This window comes from Eutrigla gurnardus, assembly GCF_963514095.1.
Source record: "Eutrigla gurnardus genome assembly, chromosome: 8".
Taxonomy (NCBI): Eukaryota; Metazoa; Chordata; class Actinopteri; order Perciformes; family Triglidae; genus Eutrigla; species Eutrigla gurnardus.
In genome coordinates this window covers 19,813,115-19,833,315 of record NC_139922.1, presented here as the reverse complement: position 1 = coordinate 19,833,315, position 20,201 = coordinate 19,813,115, and the positions used below count along the sequence as shown (strand labels likewise).

The 20,201-nt window shown below is 42.2% G+C and overlaps 1 protein-coding gene across 1 annotated transcript; it reads left to right on the top strand.

Annotated features, from left to right (window-relative positions):
• The first annotated feature begins 154 nt into the window (after positions 1-154).
• Positions 155-19,447, top strand: ankrd52a (ankyrin repeat domain 52a). The gene is made up of 28 exons (XM_084014687.1): positions 155-360; positions 932-1,015; positions 1,113-1,191; positions 1,379-1,449; positions 1,652-1,852; positions 1,942-2,029; positions 2,301-2,443; positions 2,629-2,841; positions 3,537-3,615; positions 3,704-3,818; positions 4,024-4,106; positions 4,200-4,317; positions 4,409-4,477; positions 4,598-4,738; positions 5,119-5,181; positions 5,492-5,603; positions 5,922-5,993; positions 6,087-6,288; positions 6,416-6,503; positions 6,637-6,754; positions 7,269-7,488; positions 7,591-7,678; positions 7,810-7,893; positions 8,040-8,185; positions 8,299-8,381; positions 8,532-8,614; positions 8,802-8,893; positions 9,261-19,447. Exons 1-28 carry the CDS (start codon positions 334-336, stop codon positions 9,530-9,532), a joined length of 3,234 nt encoding a protein of 1,077 aa, XP_083870813.1. The 5' UTR covers positions 155-333; the 3' UTR covers positions 9,533-19,447.
• The last annotated feature ends 754 nt before the right edge of the window (positions 19,448-20,201 follow it).

Sequence of the window (20,201 nt, the reverse complement as noted above, 5' to 3'; positions counted from 1 at the left end):
TTCACTTGACCTCGCACACAGTGCAGACATTGCCATCCATGTTGTCACCTCCGGTCAGAATAAACGCATTGCCGTTTTTTTTCCACACGATGGCGCCATTTCACCCGAGCAGGCGAAAACGGACCGCCACGCCTCTAGGCGGACCAGCACAGTCGTAGCCTGTATCGTCAGACCAGACATTGGATACAGACAACAACAGTGACAGATCAAGACCGCATTTTCTGTTTGCAACCAGCTATGGGTGTAGTCTGAAAAGTGGATACAGTAGCGCACCGCAATATACCTCGAAGTTTTATCCTCATGAAGGAGCTCCGTCCTGGTTGAGTTTGGGAGATGGGAGTACTTAACATTGCAGACCAGGTACGCCGAGAGAAAGCGCTCCGTGTTTGTGTTGTGGCGCAGTCTATTTGCTGGCAAAGACCTGCGCTTGTGCGCAATATTCTACGTCTTATTCGCAGCGCGAGTTTTGTGTTATTTTTAACTTATTGGCGCTGCATGTTCATCAAACTAGATATCGGACACTTATTGATATAACCCCCTTTGGTTAGTGATGATGTTCGGTGTTTCTACGTCAACGCATACGTTGCTGCTCTTGTCTCGGCCCTGCTCTGGGTCGCGGCCAGCTCTGTAGCAGAATTAGCTCGCTGGAGCTAGCTGACGTAAGTAGTGAGACAAGGGGCCTGTAGGCCTCAGCCAGGGCTCCGTGTATATGCTGGAGGGAATCAAGACTCACACTCGTTACCTTACGTTACACTAAACGCACCAACATGCACCATTTAACAGCACGGTGGCATTATTTTTTTTTACAACCGTTTCCCCGAAAAACACTGGGATACACCGCAGCGTAATGGACATTTATGAATCGCTGCTCCGGATCAACGTTATTACATGCAACGTTACATAGCGGGTATTTTTTTTTCTCTGTTTGCAGCCTCCTCTGGTCCAGGCCATCTTCAATCGTAATGCTGAAGAAGTTCAACTATTATTGCACAAAAAGGAGGATGTCAATGCACTGGTACGTGTGGTGCACTTTCAGTTACGATGGCGACGGAGGACTTAAGGCCTGAAGTCTGAACGTCGTATTCTCCTTGTTAATTGATTATTACCCACAGGACCAAGAGCGCCGTACGCCACTTCATGCTGCTGCCTGTGTGGGAGACGTCCATATAATGGACCTCCTCATTGAATCAGGTGAGCGAGCTGCTGGTTTTGCATTTGCTGATCATTATCCATGTGGAATGTGATGCATACTTCACCCTTTTGTCACCGCTCCAACAAACGCCACCCTCATTGTCACCTCTTTGGCTCTAATCACCTACAACATCTTTGTTACTCCTTTTTTGTTGTTGTAAATGTTTCTCTTTGATTTGTCTGCCAGGTGCCACTGTTAATGCTAAAGACCACGTATGGTTGACCCCTTTGCACAGGGCAGCTGCTTCCAGGAATGAAGTAAGCAATAAACACACATCCCTAATTGTCGTTGTCGGATGATCTCATCCTTTTTTTAATGCCATTCCGTATTCGCCCACGGTGATTATAGAGCTCATTTGGATTTATGCACCAAAATATTGTGCTGACTGAAGGAAATGCAGCAAAAAACTGCAGATATGATATATGCTTTAAACGCTTGTAATTGCTTCCCTCTCCCCAGAGGGCAGTGGGTCTGCTGCTGAGGCGCGGAGCGGAGGCAAACGCACGAGACAAGTTCTGGCAGACGCCACTGCATGTGGCGACTGCCAACCGTGCTACGCGCTGCGCAGAGGCCCTGCTGACCCAGCTGAGCAACCTGAACATGGCAGACCGCACTGGCAGGACTGCCCTGCACCACGCGGCTCAAAGTGGCTTCCAGGAGGTGAGGCTTCCCTTTTTATATTTTGATTTTCTTGAGAATCTATGAGTGTTTTTTTTTTTTTCCTACAGTTGAATTCATTTGTCTCACAGATGGTGAAGCTGCTGCTGAACAAAGGGGCCAACCTGAGTGCCATCGATAAGAAGGAAAGACAGCCCATCCATTGTGCTGCATACTTGGGTGAGCGAGTTTCACTTTCTTGCCAATGCTGCACACATTCTCATTGTCAAATAGTCGTAAAAGCTCCTATTGTTCATTACAAGCTTCACTCAAATGACGAGCGGTAACATTGCCAAGTACTTGCGTCATAAACTGGTGGTAAGAGTCACTACATTCGCTGATGTTACATTCCCTGTTTGCAGCCATTATTGCTTTAAATCTGCCAGGTTAAATACAATTTGTTTTAGAGGAGATGTTAAAATATGTTTCTCCATTTCTGTGTTTCCCGTAGGGCATTCGGAGGTTGTAAAGTTGCTGGTGTCCCGTAGTGCAGACAAGACCTGCAAGGATAAGCAGGGCTACACACCTCTCCATGCTGCAGCTGCAAGTGGTCACCTCGAAATCGTTAAGTACCTACTGAGGATGGGGATCGAGGTGAGTCATTTTTCTTTTCTTTTCTCTTTTACGAGCCAAATTAAGCTGCAACATTGTCTGTTCATTCAAGTATATCCAATAATTTTTGCTGAAATCTGACCCTTATTTAAAGATTCCCAAGAGTCCTTCCTTTCGGGCTCGAGGTTAAGTCTGATCTTGTGTCACATTTGTGTTTTGCTGTCAAGATTGATGAGCCCAATGGCTTTGGAAACACTGCACTCCACGTGGCTTGCTACATGGGACAGGAGGCTGTGGCTACCGAGCTGGTGAACCACGGCGCTAACGTTAACCAGCCCAACAAATGCGGCTACACACCTCTGCACCTGGCCGCTGTCTCCACCAACGGTGCCCTCTGTCTGGAGTTGCTGGTCAACAATGGGGCAGATGTCAACCAGCAGGTAGGAAATGTGCCGAAGATTCTCTAATGCAGTTTACTTCATTTACTGTGCCTTTATGTGTTGCTATTATTAGTAATCAGGTCATTTGATGATAATTAACTGTTTATGTTTTCCGTCCCCTAAAAGTACAGCTGTGCTCTGTTAATGTAATTAAATGAACATATGGGAAGATGAGATAATACACATTCCTGTCTTTTGAAACTCTTTTTTTATGTAAATCTGCAGACGTGGATAATTGATCGCATGCATGCATTTAGCTGCTTGAAAAGAGCGGAGCTTTTGTTACAAGTACAACTCGCCCATCTTTCAAGCAGTTATGTCTTCAATCTGATCTTGGTGCACAGCTGAATGGCGGTTTGTTTACATGACGTAACATAGCGCTTGCTGCTAAAGCACGATGTCAATCTGTGGCCAAGTTCTCTGCCATTATTCCAGTTGTTGACGAATTATTCCTCGTTCAGCTTGACTTAACGTTACATTTTAATTTCAATTATTTCAACTTTGTGTGCCACGGCAGTGCTGCTCTCCTTCCCACACACAATACAAATATTTGCATATTTGAATACATATGCATTTGTGTATTAGCTATTTATTTATCATTGTATGATTAATTGTTTGACTTCCCTACATGTTAACTGCTGCTACCTGCTCCGAAGCTTTCTCAAAAAAAACGATTGTGTTTTTGTGTTTATTAGAGCAAAGAAGGGAAGAGCCCCCTGCACATGGCAGCCATTCATGGACGCTTCACACGCTCTCAGATCCTCATCCAAAACGGTAACGATGGCCGTGCTTGTCTGACTGATCCATAAAAAGGCGTTGGTGCCGATGGGTATTTATTCACTCACTCCCTATTTTCCATCAGGTGGGGAAATCGATTGTGTGGATAAGTATGGCAATACTCCTCTCCACGTTGCTGCTAAGTACGGCCACGAACTGCTGATCAGCACTCTGATGACCAACGGAGCAGACACGGCCAGGTATCGTAAAAAAAAAAAGCCTAACCATGTGTTACTAACGTGTATAATCGAGCCATTGAGTTGTAAAAATACAGTATAGCACAGCCCTTAATAGAAATAAGCATCATCAGGATTTAAAAAGTCAGGTCAGTGCGTTCCTAGTAACATTTCTACAATTCACTGTTTCCCTTCTAACATTGTCTTTGTATGTTTTTGGCCTTTCCAGACGTGGGATCCATGGAATGTTCCCCTTGCACTTAGCTGTGCTGTACGGGTTTTCAGACTGTTGTCGCAAGTTACTCTCCTCAGGTTGGTGTTTTTTGTGAAAGTGTGCGCTCTGATTAATTCAATCTCCTACATCAATGCACTGTTATCACCAGCTTGTTTCTTCACCCCCTATAGGGCAGCTGTATAGTATAGTTTCATCCATGAGTAAGGAGCATGTACTTTCGGCTGGGTTTGACATAAACACCCCTGATAACTTCGGGAGGACGTGTCTACATGCTGCTGCCTCTGGAGGGTACGTGTCTGCTTCTTTGTCACTGGGATATTAAAATGAGACCAAAATCTAACGCATGCCACCTGTAACTTAATCTTATCTTCCTTTACAGAAATGTTGAATGTCTGAACTTGCTCTTGAGCAGCGGTACCGACTTGAATAAGAGGGACATTATGGGAAGGTGAGCCTCCCCTCCCCTGTGTTGGACATTTTAAGTTGCTGCTGTAAAACGATTGAAGCGCCAACCTAAAACATGTGACTATTCTGAGTGGCTGCGTTGTCTCTTGCACCCTCCCTGTAGGACACCGTTGCACTATGCGGCTGCTAATGGGAGGTACCAGTGCACTGTGACCCTGGTGAGCGCTGGCGCTGAGGTCAATGAGCCTGACCAGACAGGCTGTACTCCCCTGCACTACTCTGCCGCCTCCCAAGCCTTCAGCAGGTTGGAAACCATATCTCTCTTTCTTCTGTGGAACACCAGACGCAACCAAATTCTGTTCCAAGTCTGGCAGCAAGTCAACTCTTTTTCTGGTGAAACTGTCAAATTGGCAGGTCCATTATGAAATCCAAGAAGTTGGCAAACCAAAAAAAAAAAAAGTTTCTTGGCCTTGTCTTCCTCAGCTTCTTCTCTCATTACTCATACATGTTCACTTCCAGCAGTTTAATGAATGTCTGGTTTCATAGTCAAATTGCATTAACTTTATAAGACGGCAGCGTAACTATCTCAATAAAACATCATGGAATGTGTGGTTTTGGAAGGATGTGCATGTTATGATATCCTCAACAAAGTTTATTGAATGAAAGCAATTTCTTCGTTTTCAGGGTTGATCGTCATTTTTCTGGGAACCATCAGAATGATGAGGATGAGGCGAAGGAGTCGTACTTGTGAGTACTGGTTTGTTTTCCTGTTTTTCCATGACTAATGTGATCAAGGCTTCAAATTCAATAAACGGACTCCCAAGTTTGTTTGTGGAAAACATTTGTGCCTGAAGGCCCCTGAATTAAATGGTTGGCAAGCATTTTGAGAACCAATAAACCAATATTTGTTGCATTCGTTTTTTTTTTATTTAAATGTTGCTGCCCGTGCGTTGATGCATTTCCTCACATGTGCACAGAATCTGGCAACCGCTTTCTAAAGTTAGTTAGCTCCATCCTTCATCCGCTCTCTACGTGTTGTGTCGTCCGTTCATCACAGCTGCTTGGAGCACCTTCTGGACAACGGCGCCGATCCCTCCATGGTCAACTCAAAGGGTTACAGTGCTGTTCACTATGCAGCTTACCATGGCAACAAACAGAACCTGGAGCTGGTGAGCTTTTCTGTTTTTCATCTGAAATCACTTCACAACTTGGAATGTAAAACACACTCATACTCGTATTCCACTCCAGCAGATGTCACAGATTTAGTCCATGGTAGATTTAAGACATTCTTAGGCCCACACATTTATTTGTTCTGTTGGGTGAAATATGCTTCCAGAAGTGTTATTTTGCCTAAGGAAATTTCAATGCACATGCAATCATTTTAGCAGGCTGTGCATGAAAAATGAAAAATGTCCACGTGCAGCTTTGATTGATATTCATATGTGAAGCACATTGTGTTTTACTTATTGCCTCAATCACTCTTTTAGCTCCTGGAGATGTCCTTTAATGCACTAGGTGACATAGAGAGCAGTATTCCAGTCAGTCCTCTGCATCTCGCTGTAAGTGTTCCACATTAACCAACTCTCTGGGTCGTAACTGCTTGTAATCAACCACTGTGTGCACCTTCTGACTGCCCTCCTATGCTCCCCCAGGCCGATAAGGGCCACTGGCAGGCGCTGCGTGTGCTGACGGAGACTGCAGCCTACGTGGACATGCAGGACGCTGCAGGGCGTTCTGTACTCTACTTGGCTGCCCAGAAAGGCTACACCCGCTGCGTGGAGGTGCTGTTGGCTCAGGGGGCCTCGTGTCTCCTCAATGACAACCGCCTCATGTGGACTCCAATTCATGTTGCAGGTAAACTGCTCCCTGATGGAGGATTACACGGCGTAACAATGTTTCTGATTACTGAACCTGAAAAGTGTCGATTTTATGTTCCAGAGAATAATTTTTTCTTTTCTCTTGTACTTTTGTTTCAAACCAGCTTCCAATGGGCACTCCGACTGCCTGCGCATGATGATTGATTATGGGGAGGAAGGGGATCTCACCAATGTTGCAGACAAATTTGGCCAGTGAGTCGTTGTCTTTGAAAAGCATGGCTCCCGTTCGTACATTCAGCTTTCAAAAACAGTTTAATGTCCAAAGCTAATTTGACTAATGAACCCCCAGTTAAAATGTCTTAATTGTCACTTCTTTCCCCTTCAGGACCCCTTTGATGCTGGCTGTTTTAGGAGGTCACACTGACTGTGTCCACTTCCTGTTGGAGAAGGGTGCCTTGCCAGATGCCAAGGACAAGAGGGGCAGCACAGCTTTGCACAGAGGGGTAGGTCAACAACCCCACTAATGCAAAGTACCATTTACACAACAAAAACTCATAGGAGACTAATTGGTAGTGAAACACTTAACGTTGTCAATATTCATTCTGTTGTATTAACTGAAACCTGGACCGTAACCACCAACCGTAGTAGTTTAGATAAGATAGTCAAAAAGGCACCTGGTTGATGATGCATTTAGGCCCAATCTAGCAGTTCTACACATGTGGCTGTTGGCAAAAGAGTAAAATATTAACTGAAAGGAAGGATGCTTAAAACTCCTTTTTATGAGCACCATCTGTCAATGAGTCATAGGGGTCAAAGGAACAGAGCCCAGGTGGACAGACGTTTAGCTTTTTCATGGATTTAAAAAAAACATTTGACATATCTATTGAATAAGAGTGAATAAATCCCTCTCCAGCAAAGTAGGCTAGATCTAATAATGCTGATGTGATCCATGTGTAGATAACGGAGTCCTAGTTGTTAATTGAGAATGTCTCATCACTCCTTGCTGTTGTTTTTCAGGCGGTGTTGGGCCACGATGACTGTGTGACAGCCCTGCTGGAGCACAAAGCATCTGCGCTGTGTCGGGACGTTCAGGGTAGGACACCGCTGCACTACGCTGCATCCAGAGGCCACACGGAGATCCTGGCGGGTCTGGTGCAGGCCGCCATGGCAACAGACCCACAAGATAAACTGCTGGACAACAAACAATACACCCCATTACACTGGGCTGCTTACAAAGGTTTGCTTAGTTTGATCAACTGGAAACGGCTAATCCCTAAATGTTGCAGTTAATCACCGTGACATCTGCTGTCCGCAATGCCCAACGTGTGTTTGTTCTTAGGGCATGAAGACTGTTTGGAGGTTTTACTTGAATTTAAAACATTTATCCATGATGAGGGAAACCCTTTCACCCCCCTGCACTGTGCTCTGTGAGTATTACGCTGGAATATGCTCTCGCCGTCGTGTCTTTCCGTGTCCAAACGACTTACTCAAAGAAACAACACAATTTGTCGGTCGAGTTGAAATCATCGTCTCAATGACTCCGTGCTCTTGCTTGTAGGATGAATGGCCACAGTGGTGCTGCGGAGAGGCTGCTGGATTCTGCTGGGGTCCACATGATTAACACCAGAGATGCCAAAGGAAGGTGAGACTGCAGAGCAAAAGACCATCATCTACTGTAGATATCACACCCTATTCAAAACTCTGATTAATCCCTTTAACTTGTGTGATTGATTGATATTAAATTAAACTGCAAAGGCCCTGAAGTGTTAACGATGTTTGTGCCTGTAGGACCCCTCTGCATGCTGCTGCATTTGCCGAGGATGTGGCGGGACTTCAGCTGGTACTTCGCCACGGGACAGAGATCAATGCGGTGGACAACAGCGGGTGCTCTGCTCTGATGGTCGCCGCTGACAAGGGACACAGTGGCACCGTGGGTAAGTCTTTGACCCGTTACTCTCGTGGGGAATTTACGGAGCTAGTTGTTTTATACTGTCGGGACAGCTGTAGATGCAGGAAATAAATGTCTTGTTGTCCTGCTGTCGCCTAGCCATCCTTCTTCACCGGGCCAAGGCTGACCTGACACTGCTGGATGAGAACAAGAACACTGCCCTGCACCTGGCCTGCAGCAAGGTACACACAGCTCCTCTGTTGTGTGCTGTGCATCAACGCTTGACTGTAATCCAGCACACTTTGTTTTGGAGTGCTCAGCAACTAGACAGAGTAGTAAATCGGCAGATGCCCATGTATTTTATTTTTTTGTCTTTTTGTTTTGTCCCTCAGGCTCATGAGATGTGTGCCCTGCTGATTCTGGGAGAGATCCACAGTCCCACACTCATAAATGCCACCAACAGCGCTCTGCAAATGTGAGAAGCTTGTAATACTTAGGACAACGTTTTTTCACACTTTGAATAAACTGTGTTAATCAAGCCGTGTGCAGAACTGTGTTGGAGGATCCGTACAGATCATGGATACGCCATTGCGCTATTAAAATTAAAATGATGAATAGTAGTCCTGACAGCTGTCTCCCTTGCTTCCCCCGTCCTCCTCCAGGCCCCTCCATCTTGCAGCACGAAATGGCCTGGCGACGGTGGTGCAGGCACTGCTGAGTAGAGGAGCCACGGTGCTGGCTGTGGATGAGGAAGGTGAGGCCTTCTATGCTTTGTTAGCCATTTCAGCTCATCCAGTATGATTTAAAGATAAAGCGCTGTTACACTGAGGTCAGTTAGAGTTTGGACATTAAAAGAATCTTACAATGTTCATAATGTTTTAGCTTAATTACTATGAATCGTATATGAGCAGAGCTACGGTAACTACGGCGTTTACTCCGTGTAGCTACCGTCAAGTTGGTTAACGTGAGCCGTTAACTCTGTTATTTATCCAAGCAGGACTGTACTGCCAACCTGCCGCTAATCGTAAACTTTAACTAGCTTTCCTCCAGCCAACTTCAACATGGATCTACTTTCTCGGGACTAATTTCAGCCCTCATGTGGATTTCTTTTTGTCGATCAGGCCACACCCCAGCCCTGGCCTGTGCTCCCAACAAGGACGTGGCAGACTGCCTGGCTCTGATCCTCTCTACCATGAAGCCTTTCCCCCAGCGGGACCCTTCCTCCTGCTCCTGCCCCTCTCCCACCGTCTCCCCCTCCCCGGGTCTTAACTTGCTGAAGCACTGCGGCATCACCGCCACCTGCGCCCCCCTTCCCAGCAACGGCCTCCACAACGGCTACGTCAAAGACCGTCATGGTGCACCGGTTGGCCTGGACGGGTGTCTGTCTGAGTGAGGTCACGTGCCCCCCTCAGTCAGCTGCTATCACCATCATCACCACCAGGGGGGGGGACTCCCTTTAACGTGGCCCAGAGGACCAGGAGAGCACCCACCCACATGTCTGTTCTCTGTATGTATGTGTTCGTGTGTCTGTGTGTGCGTGAGTGTTTGGTCTTCTCTTGAGGTGCAGTCAAACCTAATATGCAATTAGATCCCATTCCTCCATCTCCTAGTAGTGCTTACTATGTAGAGGCGGATTGCTCTACAAGGTCACTCAGACGAAGCGTGGCATCCAAAACAAACACTAGCAATCTGGCCATCTCGAAATCATTTAACCCTTTAAAACCATGTTGACATAATTATATAACCGACGTATAAGAGCATGGAGATCTCTGTATCCTCAACTGTCTTTCTCTTCATATCACTCAATATAAAGGTCATATCATGTTTCAATCAGTTGTGGTGACCTTGTAGAGGAACATACAGCCTTCCCAAAAGAGTGATCAAAGAGTTTCTTTGTTTGTTTTTGATTTATATTTACTTTCTCCTTTTTTTTTTTGGTTTCGTTTTTAATTGTCCGTTAGCCTAGAATTTTTATGAAGGAACCACACAAGGGAAAAAAAAAATCTAAATTTTGCTTAAGAGTGCAATGCTTTTGTACCACAGTACAATCCGAAATTTTGGAAAAAAGGGTCACAAAGATGTTAATTCCATAGTGTACTTTAAATGTACAGCCTAGAATCGTTTGGCATTTAAGATAATTTGGTAATGCTGCTGAATACATTAGCATGTCTCCTTCCAAAGGAGGTCAATGTTCCAAGTCGGCATTGTTACATTGATTTGTTCCGAATGCTGACTTTGTTTTAAAGATGCTAAATAAGTGTTTGTTAAGCTAGAATGTTTCTAAGCATATAACTTATGACCAAAGTTGATCAACACTATTATGGCTATAAATTATTTATTTGAGATGAACTGTACTGTATAGAGAAAGACAATAGATCTTGATATACCTCGTCAACTCGTTTAGCAGCTGCTTCATCTTCACCCAGGGTCCGTAGGCCTAACGTTCTCTTTTTGTAGGACTGGAGAACTACTGTAGGATAGTGACTGACTGAGGCCTTGTTTATTTCTAGAAGGCTTTACTAGTAATATCCGCCAACAACACCTCATCAAAGCATCATATATCTGAGCACATAAATGAACAAGCCATTTCAATTTATTTCCCATCTATATAACAGTGTTTTTTTTTCCGTTTTCTTTAAGATTTCTGAATTCGAACGGCCTAATTATCGAAAGACAGCAATCGTTTTTTTGTTTTTTTAGGCACTCGTGACGTTCTTTGTGTTCGTTGTGTTTTCTGAAGTTGAACCGGCCATCGGCTTTGTGGTTTTAACCAACTCGCACTGCAGGAGTATTTCTTGGAGCTGGTGAACTAGTCTTAAACATCTAACAGCTTCTATCTCAACTTCTCCGTTGTTAACTGATCAATTTGAACAGATTAAGAGTAACGTCTGCTATTTTTTTATTGGGCAGTTTTCAAGCAATATTTTCTTTTGGCCTTTTTTTTTTTTGTTTAACGTTATTGAATAGACAATCACTGTCACAAGGGCTTTTGTTTCCCTGGAATGTGTTTTGATTTTTTTCCGTTTTTTTTTTTTTATTATTATTTCATGAAAAAAATTACCTAAAGACTAAACGAATGGCTCTGTGTGTGCCGGGCATTTTACTGTCAGTGTCAACACAAATGCACTGGATTGCCTTTATGGCATCTCATGAAATGCCTTTTGACCCATGCCTTCCGTAACACATCATTTCAGTTGGATTGCGTAATGGCAGAACATGATGAGCCCTGAGACTGAATATCTTTCCACCCGTTTGATAGCAACAGCATTGACCCATAGTTGCACTCATAGTATCTTGTAGGGGGGAGGGGAAATAGCCTGGTCATGTCCTGACATTATCAATGACCAGAGAGTTGGTATCCCTTACAGAGGCAAATAGGGCTAAGAGGAAAAGGAGAGGGATCTTTGCTTAGGCCAATACCTGTTGTTTAGATTTCAGGAATAGCAGAAATCCAAATATGTGCTTTTTTTGGTATCCATTTTGTTGTCTCCTCATCCCATTTCTGGTACTAAAGATGATTGTATCGGACCACTAGAGCTGTTTGTGACTTTTAGATGTTATATCTATGGTATTTTGTCGTCTTGTCTGTTTTTTGTTTTGTTTTTTTTAGTTTGTTTTTTTTAAGACCATCTGCTGGTGGTTAAATTACACTGAGTCAGATTGTTTTCATCGGTGTGATAACTTCATATTCGCTGGTAATGAAGTGGCACAATTGCACACATTAGTTGACTGGATGAGAGATGAGGACCTAGACTGGCGATGTTGTTAAATACCCCTGCGAAAAAAAACTATTATTTTTGAAGTATTTTTACTTGATTTACTAAAACTGACAAAGTCCATTTCAGAGCAGTGGTTTTCTCCGAGTCAGCGTTGTAGATTTGGTAGTTGACATTTCAGTTGACCTCCATAACGGACTGAAATGAAATTTGAGCTACTGTAATTGGTGATCCCCAGCCTTTTTGTTCTTTTTTTTTTTTTTTTTCATGAGAACAGTTATATTATCATTATTAACATTAGGATTAGGTACATAATTGTTTTGTAATCTCAGGATCTGTGCTGAAATAGCATCAGGCAGAATTTATTAATCCAATCAGATCTCAGTAGGATCATTACGTCTACATTTATTTAAAAACCCTTTTAACCCTAATCCCACTCAGCACTTAATTAGATAGTCGAGCACGCACTTTAGTACATTCAGGTTCTAAGTGTGCAAAACGGAGCAGATGTAATGTATGTACTTATGTTTACATGCATGTGTGTTGCTGCTGAATACAGGAAGGTAGGGTTGTTAAAGACGAAGCAAAGGCTGCAACAAAATTCTACTCTAATAATGCATTATTTTAAAAATATTGTGAGTACTTCGGGACAGTGTCCACTGCCCACTGACTTTTTTTTTTCGTGTGTACGTGTTATCTATTTCTGGGCAACCAGCCCAAAAGAAAGTGACAAGGTTACGTTACCCAGCCTACTGTTAATAATACAGACTCTGGCCTAAGTCACTTGAAGTCAGTCCAGTGATTCAACAGACACCTCAGGCGGGCGGGCTCCTTAATTAAAATACTCTATATACTCTCTCTGCCATCTGTAGGTGCTGTCAGACCGGTCTTTTCAGGCAGGGATTTTTTTTCTCTTATGATGTCCTCATCTGACCAGTAAATGGAGCCATTGCCCCTGCAACTATACAAGTTGTAACTGAATCCTTTTGTTGTATCACAGTATTCTTATACATGCTTTTTTATTTAATTTTTTCCTTTTTTTTTTTTTTCCCCTTTTTTTTGTGTGTGTACCAGTGAGAATTGAGTGATTGCGCAAGGAGCTGGATCACAATTTTGATATAGAAACGATTTAAGCAAGCAGAGCATATCCAATATATCTGGTGTCAGAAACGGAAAAAAAGCAATGAAAGGTCCAATTGTAGCAATAGAGAGTGTGTGTATGTGTGTGTGTGTAATAGTGTGCAGCACAAACATTGCACTGCCATCCATTTAGGACAATTCAGTAAATCATAGCATAAATGCCAATGGAAGATTTAAAATGCGGGTTAGATGTTATAATCTTTGGTCACAAATAAGGCCTCTTTGCCAAAATGTGTTGAGAGGGGGAAACCCTCTTGGTAAAGCAGCAATGGATTTATGCATATGTTCAAGCAGTTTACAGTCTGACCATCAAATCTGAGCCATGAATTTCTCTGACTGAAATGAATGTAGGGTCGGTTTAGAGTGGGACAATTTGCTTTCTCCTGTCTTTAAACTGTTGCTCTTCATTTGTCTTGTGTAGATATGAATATACAGGTAGCATGTAATAACCTAATTCTCTACATATTATACAGTATGCGTAGTAGTCTTCCTGCATTGAGGGTCTGTATAGGGGTTGTTTTTTTTTGTTGGCATTGTTGGAGAATAGGCCTGCTGTTGAGTAATATCACCCTTCTTTCTCGATACATATATAGATATATATATATATTTGTGTGGAGTGTAGCCTACAAGGTAAACGGAAGACAAAGAGTTCAGATGAACTTAACATTCATGTTCATCCATTCCATTGAGATTGCCTTACAGTACAGTAAAACAAGAGGGACAAAAAGGTCTACAGTAGATATGATCACGCATACTCGTAAATAGCCTATATTTGACAAAAATGCACCTAAGCTACACCCATTTAGTGCCATAGAAACCTTTATTTGCCTTTAGACATAAATCATACTTCCTTGGTCAGTAATTTATTCAGACGTAGGCAGGATTATCAGTTTTATGTTTGGAGCTGCATGTCTTTTCATCAATTATATTAGTCAAAGTAAAACTATTTACATATTTGCATGGGATATTAGTACTTTAAATGCAAGTATTCTGTCAAAATTTGGTAGTCGGTTGGAGTCTCTTGTATAATTGGATATTTTTTGGAAGAATACAGTTAGCCCCTTTGGTATTGGCAAAGCAATCCCCTTGGTTGTGCATTTGTTTAACAAGATGGTTTATATTGTGTGCGTGTGTGTGTGTGTGTGTGTGTGTGTGTGTTACCAGGTGGTAGGAAAAAAATGATGTCCAAAAAAGAGCATGGTATATATACAGTATAGAATTGATTTGCCTCAATGGATGTCTCGGTTCTTACTTGAAGTAAATGGCAAATTTCAATTCAACTTTCTGATCCACTGTTGAGCCTTTTGCCTTAAAAGCTGAAAAAGGAAACGATACCCGGCGGTACCTGATGAGTTGCATTGCGTATAGAGCTATGCTACTTGGTTGGATTGCTTAACAACAAAAAATCTTGGCTAATTTTGGTTCCGATGGACACCTTTTTGGGGTGTCGAGAAGCACACAGATCGATTGGGGTAGCACATAGCTCAAGGTTGCCGCGGTGCAGAGATTGTCGTGAGAGGTTAGGATATCGCCATATTTGCCACTGTGAATGAACGAATTCAGAATTCACTCGTAAAACAATCAACTTTGGTTTCTCCGTCATCCAGAGCCAAATGACGCTGGGGATAAAAAAAAAAGTGGTGTACCTCAATAGATAGTTGGATAGAAAGGAAAATTCTTGTGGAAAAAAAACAAATACATGCGTGTACAGCTATGCTAACAAAGAGTTAAAATCTTGTGGTCCATCTTGTCATGGGTAGTGTAATTCTGCTTAAACCAGCCTAAATGAGAGATGTATCTACGCGGAAGTGTTAGATTATTGATAGCGGATGTCTCACGTTTCCTACCTTACAAAGGGGCAGCCGACTGCACCTTGTACTTTTTATTGGACCTGCAGTTTTACCTCATCAGTGATCTTTTGTGTGACGACGCTGACATTTATCCTCCATGATTTCTTCTTGTTTCTCCAGATGCCAGTTGTGTAGATTTCTCTCTTATAGTGTGTGTGTGTGTGTGTGTGTGTGTGTGTGTGTGTGTGTGTGTGTGTGTGTGTGTGTGTGTGTGTGTGTGTGTGTGTGTGTGTGTGTGTGTGTGTGTGTGTGTGTGTGTGTGTGTGTGTGTGTGCGAGCGGCTTTTCAGTATATGCATGTTGAACTGAAACATGCGCAAACATGCCCTTTTTAGAATAGAAAAGCATAGTTACCCTGTTTCAACGTGTTTCTCGTCATTACAACCAACAGATGAGTCTGTTATCTGGTGCAAGTCACAAAGGGTGAAGGGTACAGTCTAATTACAGGTGGGAAATGAAGGTAGCTATAAAAAACTTTACCTCTGTAAGTCAAAACAATACAATTTGACTTTATGACTAATGCTAGTTTGACCGCCATCCCTGCCTGAACACTTGGTTATTAATCCCCCCCCACACCCCCACCCTCCCCCCCCCCCCACACCCACCAATAGGACCTGTGTAATATCGAGCACAGTGGTGGCATGGTGCCTTTTATTTGTTACTACCGAAAGGTACGGTCTTCCATTTGTATTTCCCAGAAGCCTTATAATGGGGAAAAAAAGAAATTACACTGAAAGTACACGGCTACAGTTTGATCGGCTCATTTTCTCTTTGAGCGTGATTATTTCAGCCCAATGTGATCTGAGAAAAGAAAAGCCTAAACATAACTCCTTCTGTATAAGTCTGGATGTCCTGATGCATTTCCAGGGACTGAGTGCTCCCTTTTGGTGGCAAGAATAAATTGCACATTACCGAATGCGATTTTAGGGCACATCAAACATTGAATGGACGGGGGATCGATAGTTCGAAAGCACAAATCCAAAGAAGGCACCTCGGGGCTCGGTTAGCTCTCCCAACACCGCAGAGTGAAAGGAGCCTATTAGACCAAATTTAGGCAGCGAAAAAAAACCATCAGACTCCTCTGATTGCTGAGAACATGAAGTTTGATTGTCAGTAACACATTAACTGTAGAAAGACCGTTGTCTGGAATACCGGAGCTCCGTTTTGGTTCCTCTCAACTCGACGATTAAGTAACTTCACAATGCAAACGGCATCGTGGAAAAAACGGCGCGGTACCTGCATTCAAGAACAAGTTTAGGCAAACTGTTTGTTGTGACTGTGTTGCAAATTGATTGTAGAGATTGTTTTTGTGTTATTTAGGGTAGGCCGACTACAAGTAGGGTTGCAGTAGTAGCTGTGTGCAGTGTTAATAACGGTGTGATCATACTAATAGAAGTGACGTAACATTTGTTGTCATACCACGACATTAAGGCATGAATCCTCTTCTCTCAAGCTGACCTCGTTTTGAAATAGACAAAAGATAAAAACGTGCAATAACCTTTTGTTTATCATTGCTTCCTCGGTTGAAGAAACTATTATTTAATATGCCCTTCTTTTTTTCTTTTTTTTTTTGTTAACACCAAAAGTCGCTCATCTGTAGCAAATGAAGGATTTCAAGTCGTCCTTTTGCTTTTGTTCAGAGAGGTGGCGTTTGATATAGTGTGAGTGTTTGATATTTCAATCTTAAAACTGTGATATCCAACTTTTAAAAGCTGCCTGCTCAGAGAAAGGACTGTGCACAAGTTGACTGATAGATTTGAGTAGGTGCGTTTTTTTTTTTTTTTTTTTTTTTTAATGATGGACTTTGATGGTATTGTAGTTTGAACTTCTGGTTTATAGCCAGTAGACATGTTCATTTGCATGTGTCGATGTGTATATGCATCCTCTTCCTCCTTGAATGAAATGTTTTCTCAAAAATATTTAGACCTGCTGTCAGTGACGTATGCGGATAAAAGGAAATATGAAATGCCTTATATTTGTTTTCATTGTTAAGCATTAAGGGTTCTTGCGTGTCTCTCCCTTTTCAGCGTGTAGCCTACAGCTTGTACAGTTAAGAAACTCATGAGATTTATATCTACTGTATAGCCTATGTGTTTTCAGACTTTGTTACTTGGAGGTCCTGTGATTGTGGTTTTAGAGAAACATTCCCCTTTTTGAAAGTGCCGTTTGTTTTCACCAGCAGAGGATGTGTCTTTGGGAGGGGGGGATGAACTGAATTTACACAAAGGAAAACAAATGTTGAGAACACTTTCCTGTGTTTACTGTTGAACTGAATGACGCAACGTATTTGTGCAGGTGAAATAAGGCAGCAATCTTCTGACGGAGCACCTTATAGACTTGCTCCTTCTGTGAGCCCACAGTGGAAGTAGTCTCACACCAAGCTTGAGTACTCTAAAGCAGAGCCATATCAGAGAATTTGCCCGTTAGGAGCCCCTTTTGAATGTGCTATTAGGAATAGCCTACTGTAGGAAAGGATGTAATACTGCATGTTCTGTGACGTTTGAGTAGCGGGTAGTCCCTTTCATGTTTATTTTGTTTAGTCCGCTTCACTGTAGATGTTGCCAACTCATTGCGACTCACAAGCTATTAACAATCCATTCACAACTGGACTTAAAGCAGGCATTGATCTGCTGCTGAGGCAGCCTTAATTAATTGCAATTTAAAGAAGAGTAGAAAAAAAAAAGATAATGGGTTGCCTGCTTACTTTGAGTGGCTTATCTGGGAAAATACAAAGGAGCCCTTATCATGACGGAAAGGACTCTGAATCAGGGCATGTGATGAGTTACAATCAAATAGTTTCACAGTGCACCTTCAAAAAAAAAAAAAAAAAAAAAAAAATTGAAATAAAAAAAGTTGACTCATCCACCCAACATTCCAAAGTTGATTTCATTTCCAGAGTCCTGTCCCACTGATTGAGGAAAGCTTTTTTGTTTTTGCTGGTGAATGAAATGGGCATGTGTGTCAATGACAGGGTTCCCTATTTAGCCTAACGCCGATTACCTCATTTACAAATCTGCAAATATACTATTCTACTGTGTGAAAAGGAGTCAATGCCATCACCAGCCGCTTGGTCTCTACACCTGTGATGACAACAGGACCAATGAAGTTGAAATTAGCCAATTTAGAATATGACCAGTCAGAAAATATAGGGTTAAGACACGATCAATGTTTTTATTTTTATTTTTTTTTAAGCAGAATGGGCCTCTAAGACTTCTTCAGTGAGTAAATCACCACAGCTGCTACCACAGTCTGCATCTGGAGCTATCAGGAATGCGGCAATTTTGAGATTTCTGTGTCTTAATTTGCTGGTCAATGGTGAAAATCTGACATTACAGTTGTTACACGCCGCTCCTCAAACGCCGATCGCAATAGCAACTGTTGGCACTAGCGTGGTTCAAGGAGTCGAGTCGATGCCTCGTGTATCTGGCGATTATTTAAATGAACGATCATGTTAGCATCACTTGCTGTTTTTCAGTAGCATTTCTCCTACCTCCTTGTTTTGCAGCCTTGAGTATTGTTCGTCTCTCCACCTGTTCTGACTCAAAAAAACAAAACAAACGTCTCTTCACAGTACAGGAATACAGATTTATCATAAGTAATGGTAGTTATACATAAAAAGGTGTGCTTGGTTGTGCTGTATGTGTATATGTCTATTTGACGTTGAAAAAAAAATATTTATGAGAAGCATTTATACGACAAAATACCGCTGGAATGTGAAGCCAGACAATGTTATGATGCAGATTATGATGATAGTCTATCCCCTTTAACATTCAGTGGTGAATGGTCAGAGGATCCATCTTTCTTTTTGAAAATAAGTAACCATGGATTGGATTTTTTTTTTTTTTTTTTTTTAACCATCTAATTTGGTTTCCTCTGGTGCGTATACTTCCCTGTCTAGCACTACAGTATGCATTATTTCAACGTTTACAGCTACATTCTGGGTCAGCCATTGATTGCCCTCCAGTTCTAATGATACCACAGGTCGTCGCGAGGAAGATAGTAAGGTGGATTTGTAATTCTGTACGGGGGCGAGTTTGAGCCCCTCGAGCCGTATGCCTTTGAATCCATTTGTCCACTCCAAACCAAATTCTGCTACATAGGCGCCTGTCTCCACACTGCCCCGACATTTTACATTCATTTTGACGACAAGGGGTACAGGACAAGGTGAAAGGTTTGAGGTTTTCTGACCAGCCCCCCCACACACACACATGCAACAACCCACTGCCCACGCCTATTCCAGGACAGGTACAGCCCCCCACTCGCCGTCGCCCACCCACCGTCTCACCTAAACCTCAAGCCATTCATTTTTCTGTTTTTGTTCCTTCGACAATGCAATCCTGAAAGCACTTTGCCTTGTTATTCCTTTGTGTGAACATGTGAATGATGATTTGTTACAAAAAAAATGTTGAATATGTAAAAGATCATTCACTGTTTTGGAAAAACCTGCATCTGTCTTTCTGACATTAAAAGAAAAGGAAAAAAACAATTTAGTGACATTAAACCTGAATCTATTTTATAAAATGTTTGCTGCAGCCAATTGGTCTTGTCATTCAGTATTGTGGCTTAGGGTTGTTTGTGTTCAATAAAGTGCTATTGCTAAATATTTCCCAAGTCTGGTGTTATTTTCTTGACCATGAATTAATGTTTTGGATCACATGTTGGTCTCCTATTCTCATGATTTATCCTGAATTGGCTGTTCTGTTTATTCACTTTACATCTTTATCAGAAAATCTTGATGTGAAAATGTCACAACTAACTCCTCTTTCCAGGGAATTTTAAATGCTTGCAATGGAAATACTAAACCACACTCAAATAGACCTTTTCATGTAATGCAATGAACGGACAGGTTGGAAGCCCATAAATGATGGTTGCATTAGTGAGAACAGAAAACCTCACAAAAAATGTAAATACAGCAGTTAGTTGCCCGTTAACTGTGCTAACATTACCACTGCCTGGGGCTTGATTTTAATCTTACCAAAGCCACATGCTTTATGGTGATGGAACATGTTATTATACTGGTAATGAATGATGAATATGACTCATATCTCCAATGTGCAGCTCCTTCTGTTGAGCCTTCGGTCTCATACAGTCAGCAACAGTGCATGGCTGAGAAAGAAGCATTTCATATATGGTGTAGGAAAAGATTACAGATTATTGATGGATAAAGAAAATGCACACTTTCACAAATTGAGATTATTATGTATATTATGTATTAATTAATTCCAGATTTCATTTCAGAAACCACATCATCAAGTAATCATACGTGTCTTCGCTAGATGGATACATTTATTTATATTTTAATTGGTTGATTTATTGATTAATTGGTTGATTGAATTGGTTTTATGGACCAATCGGAT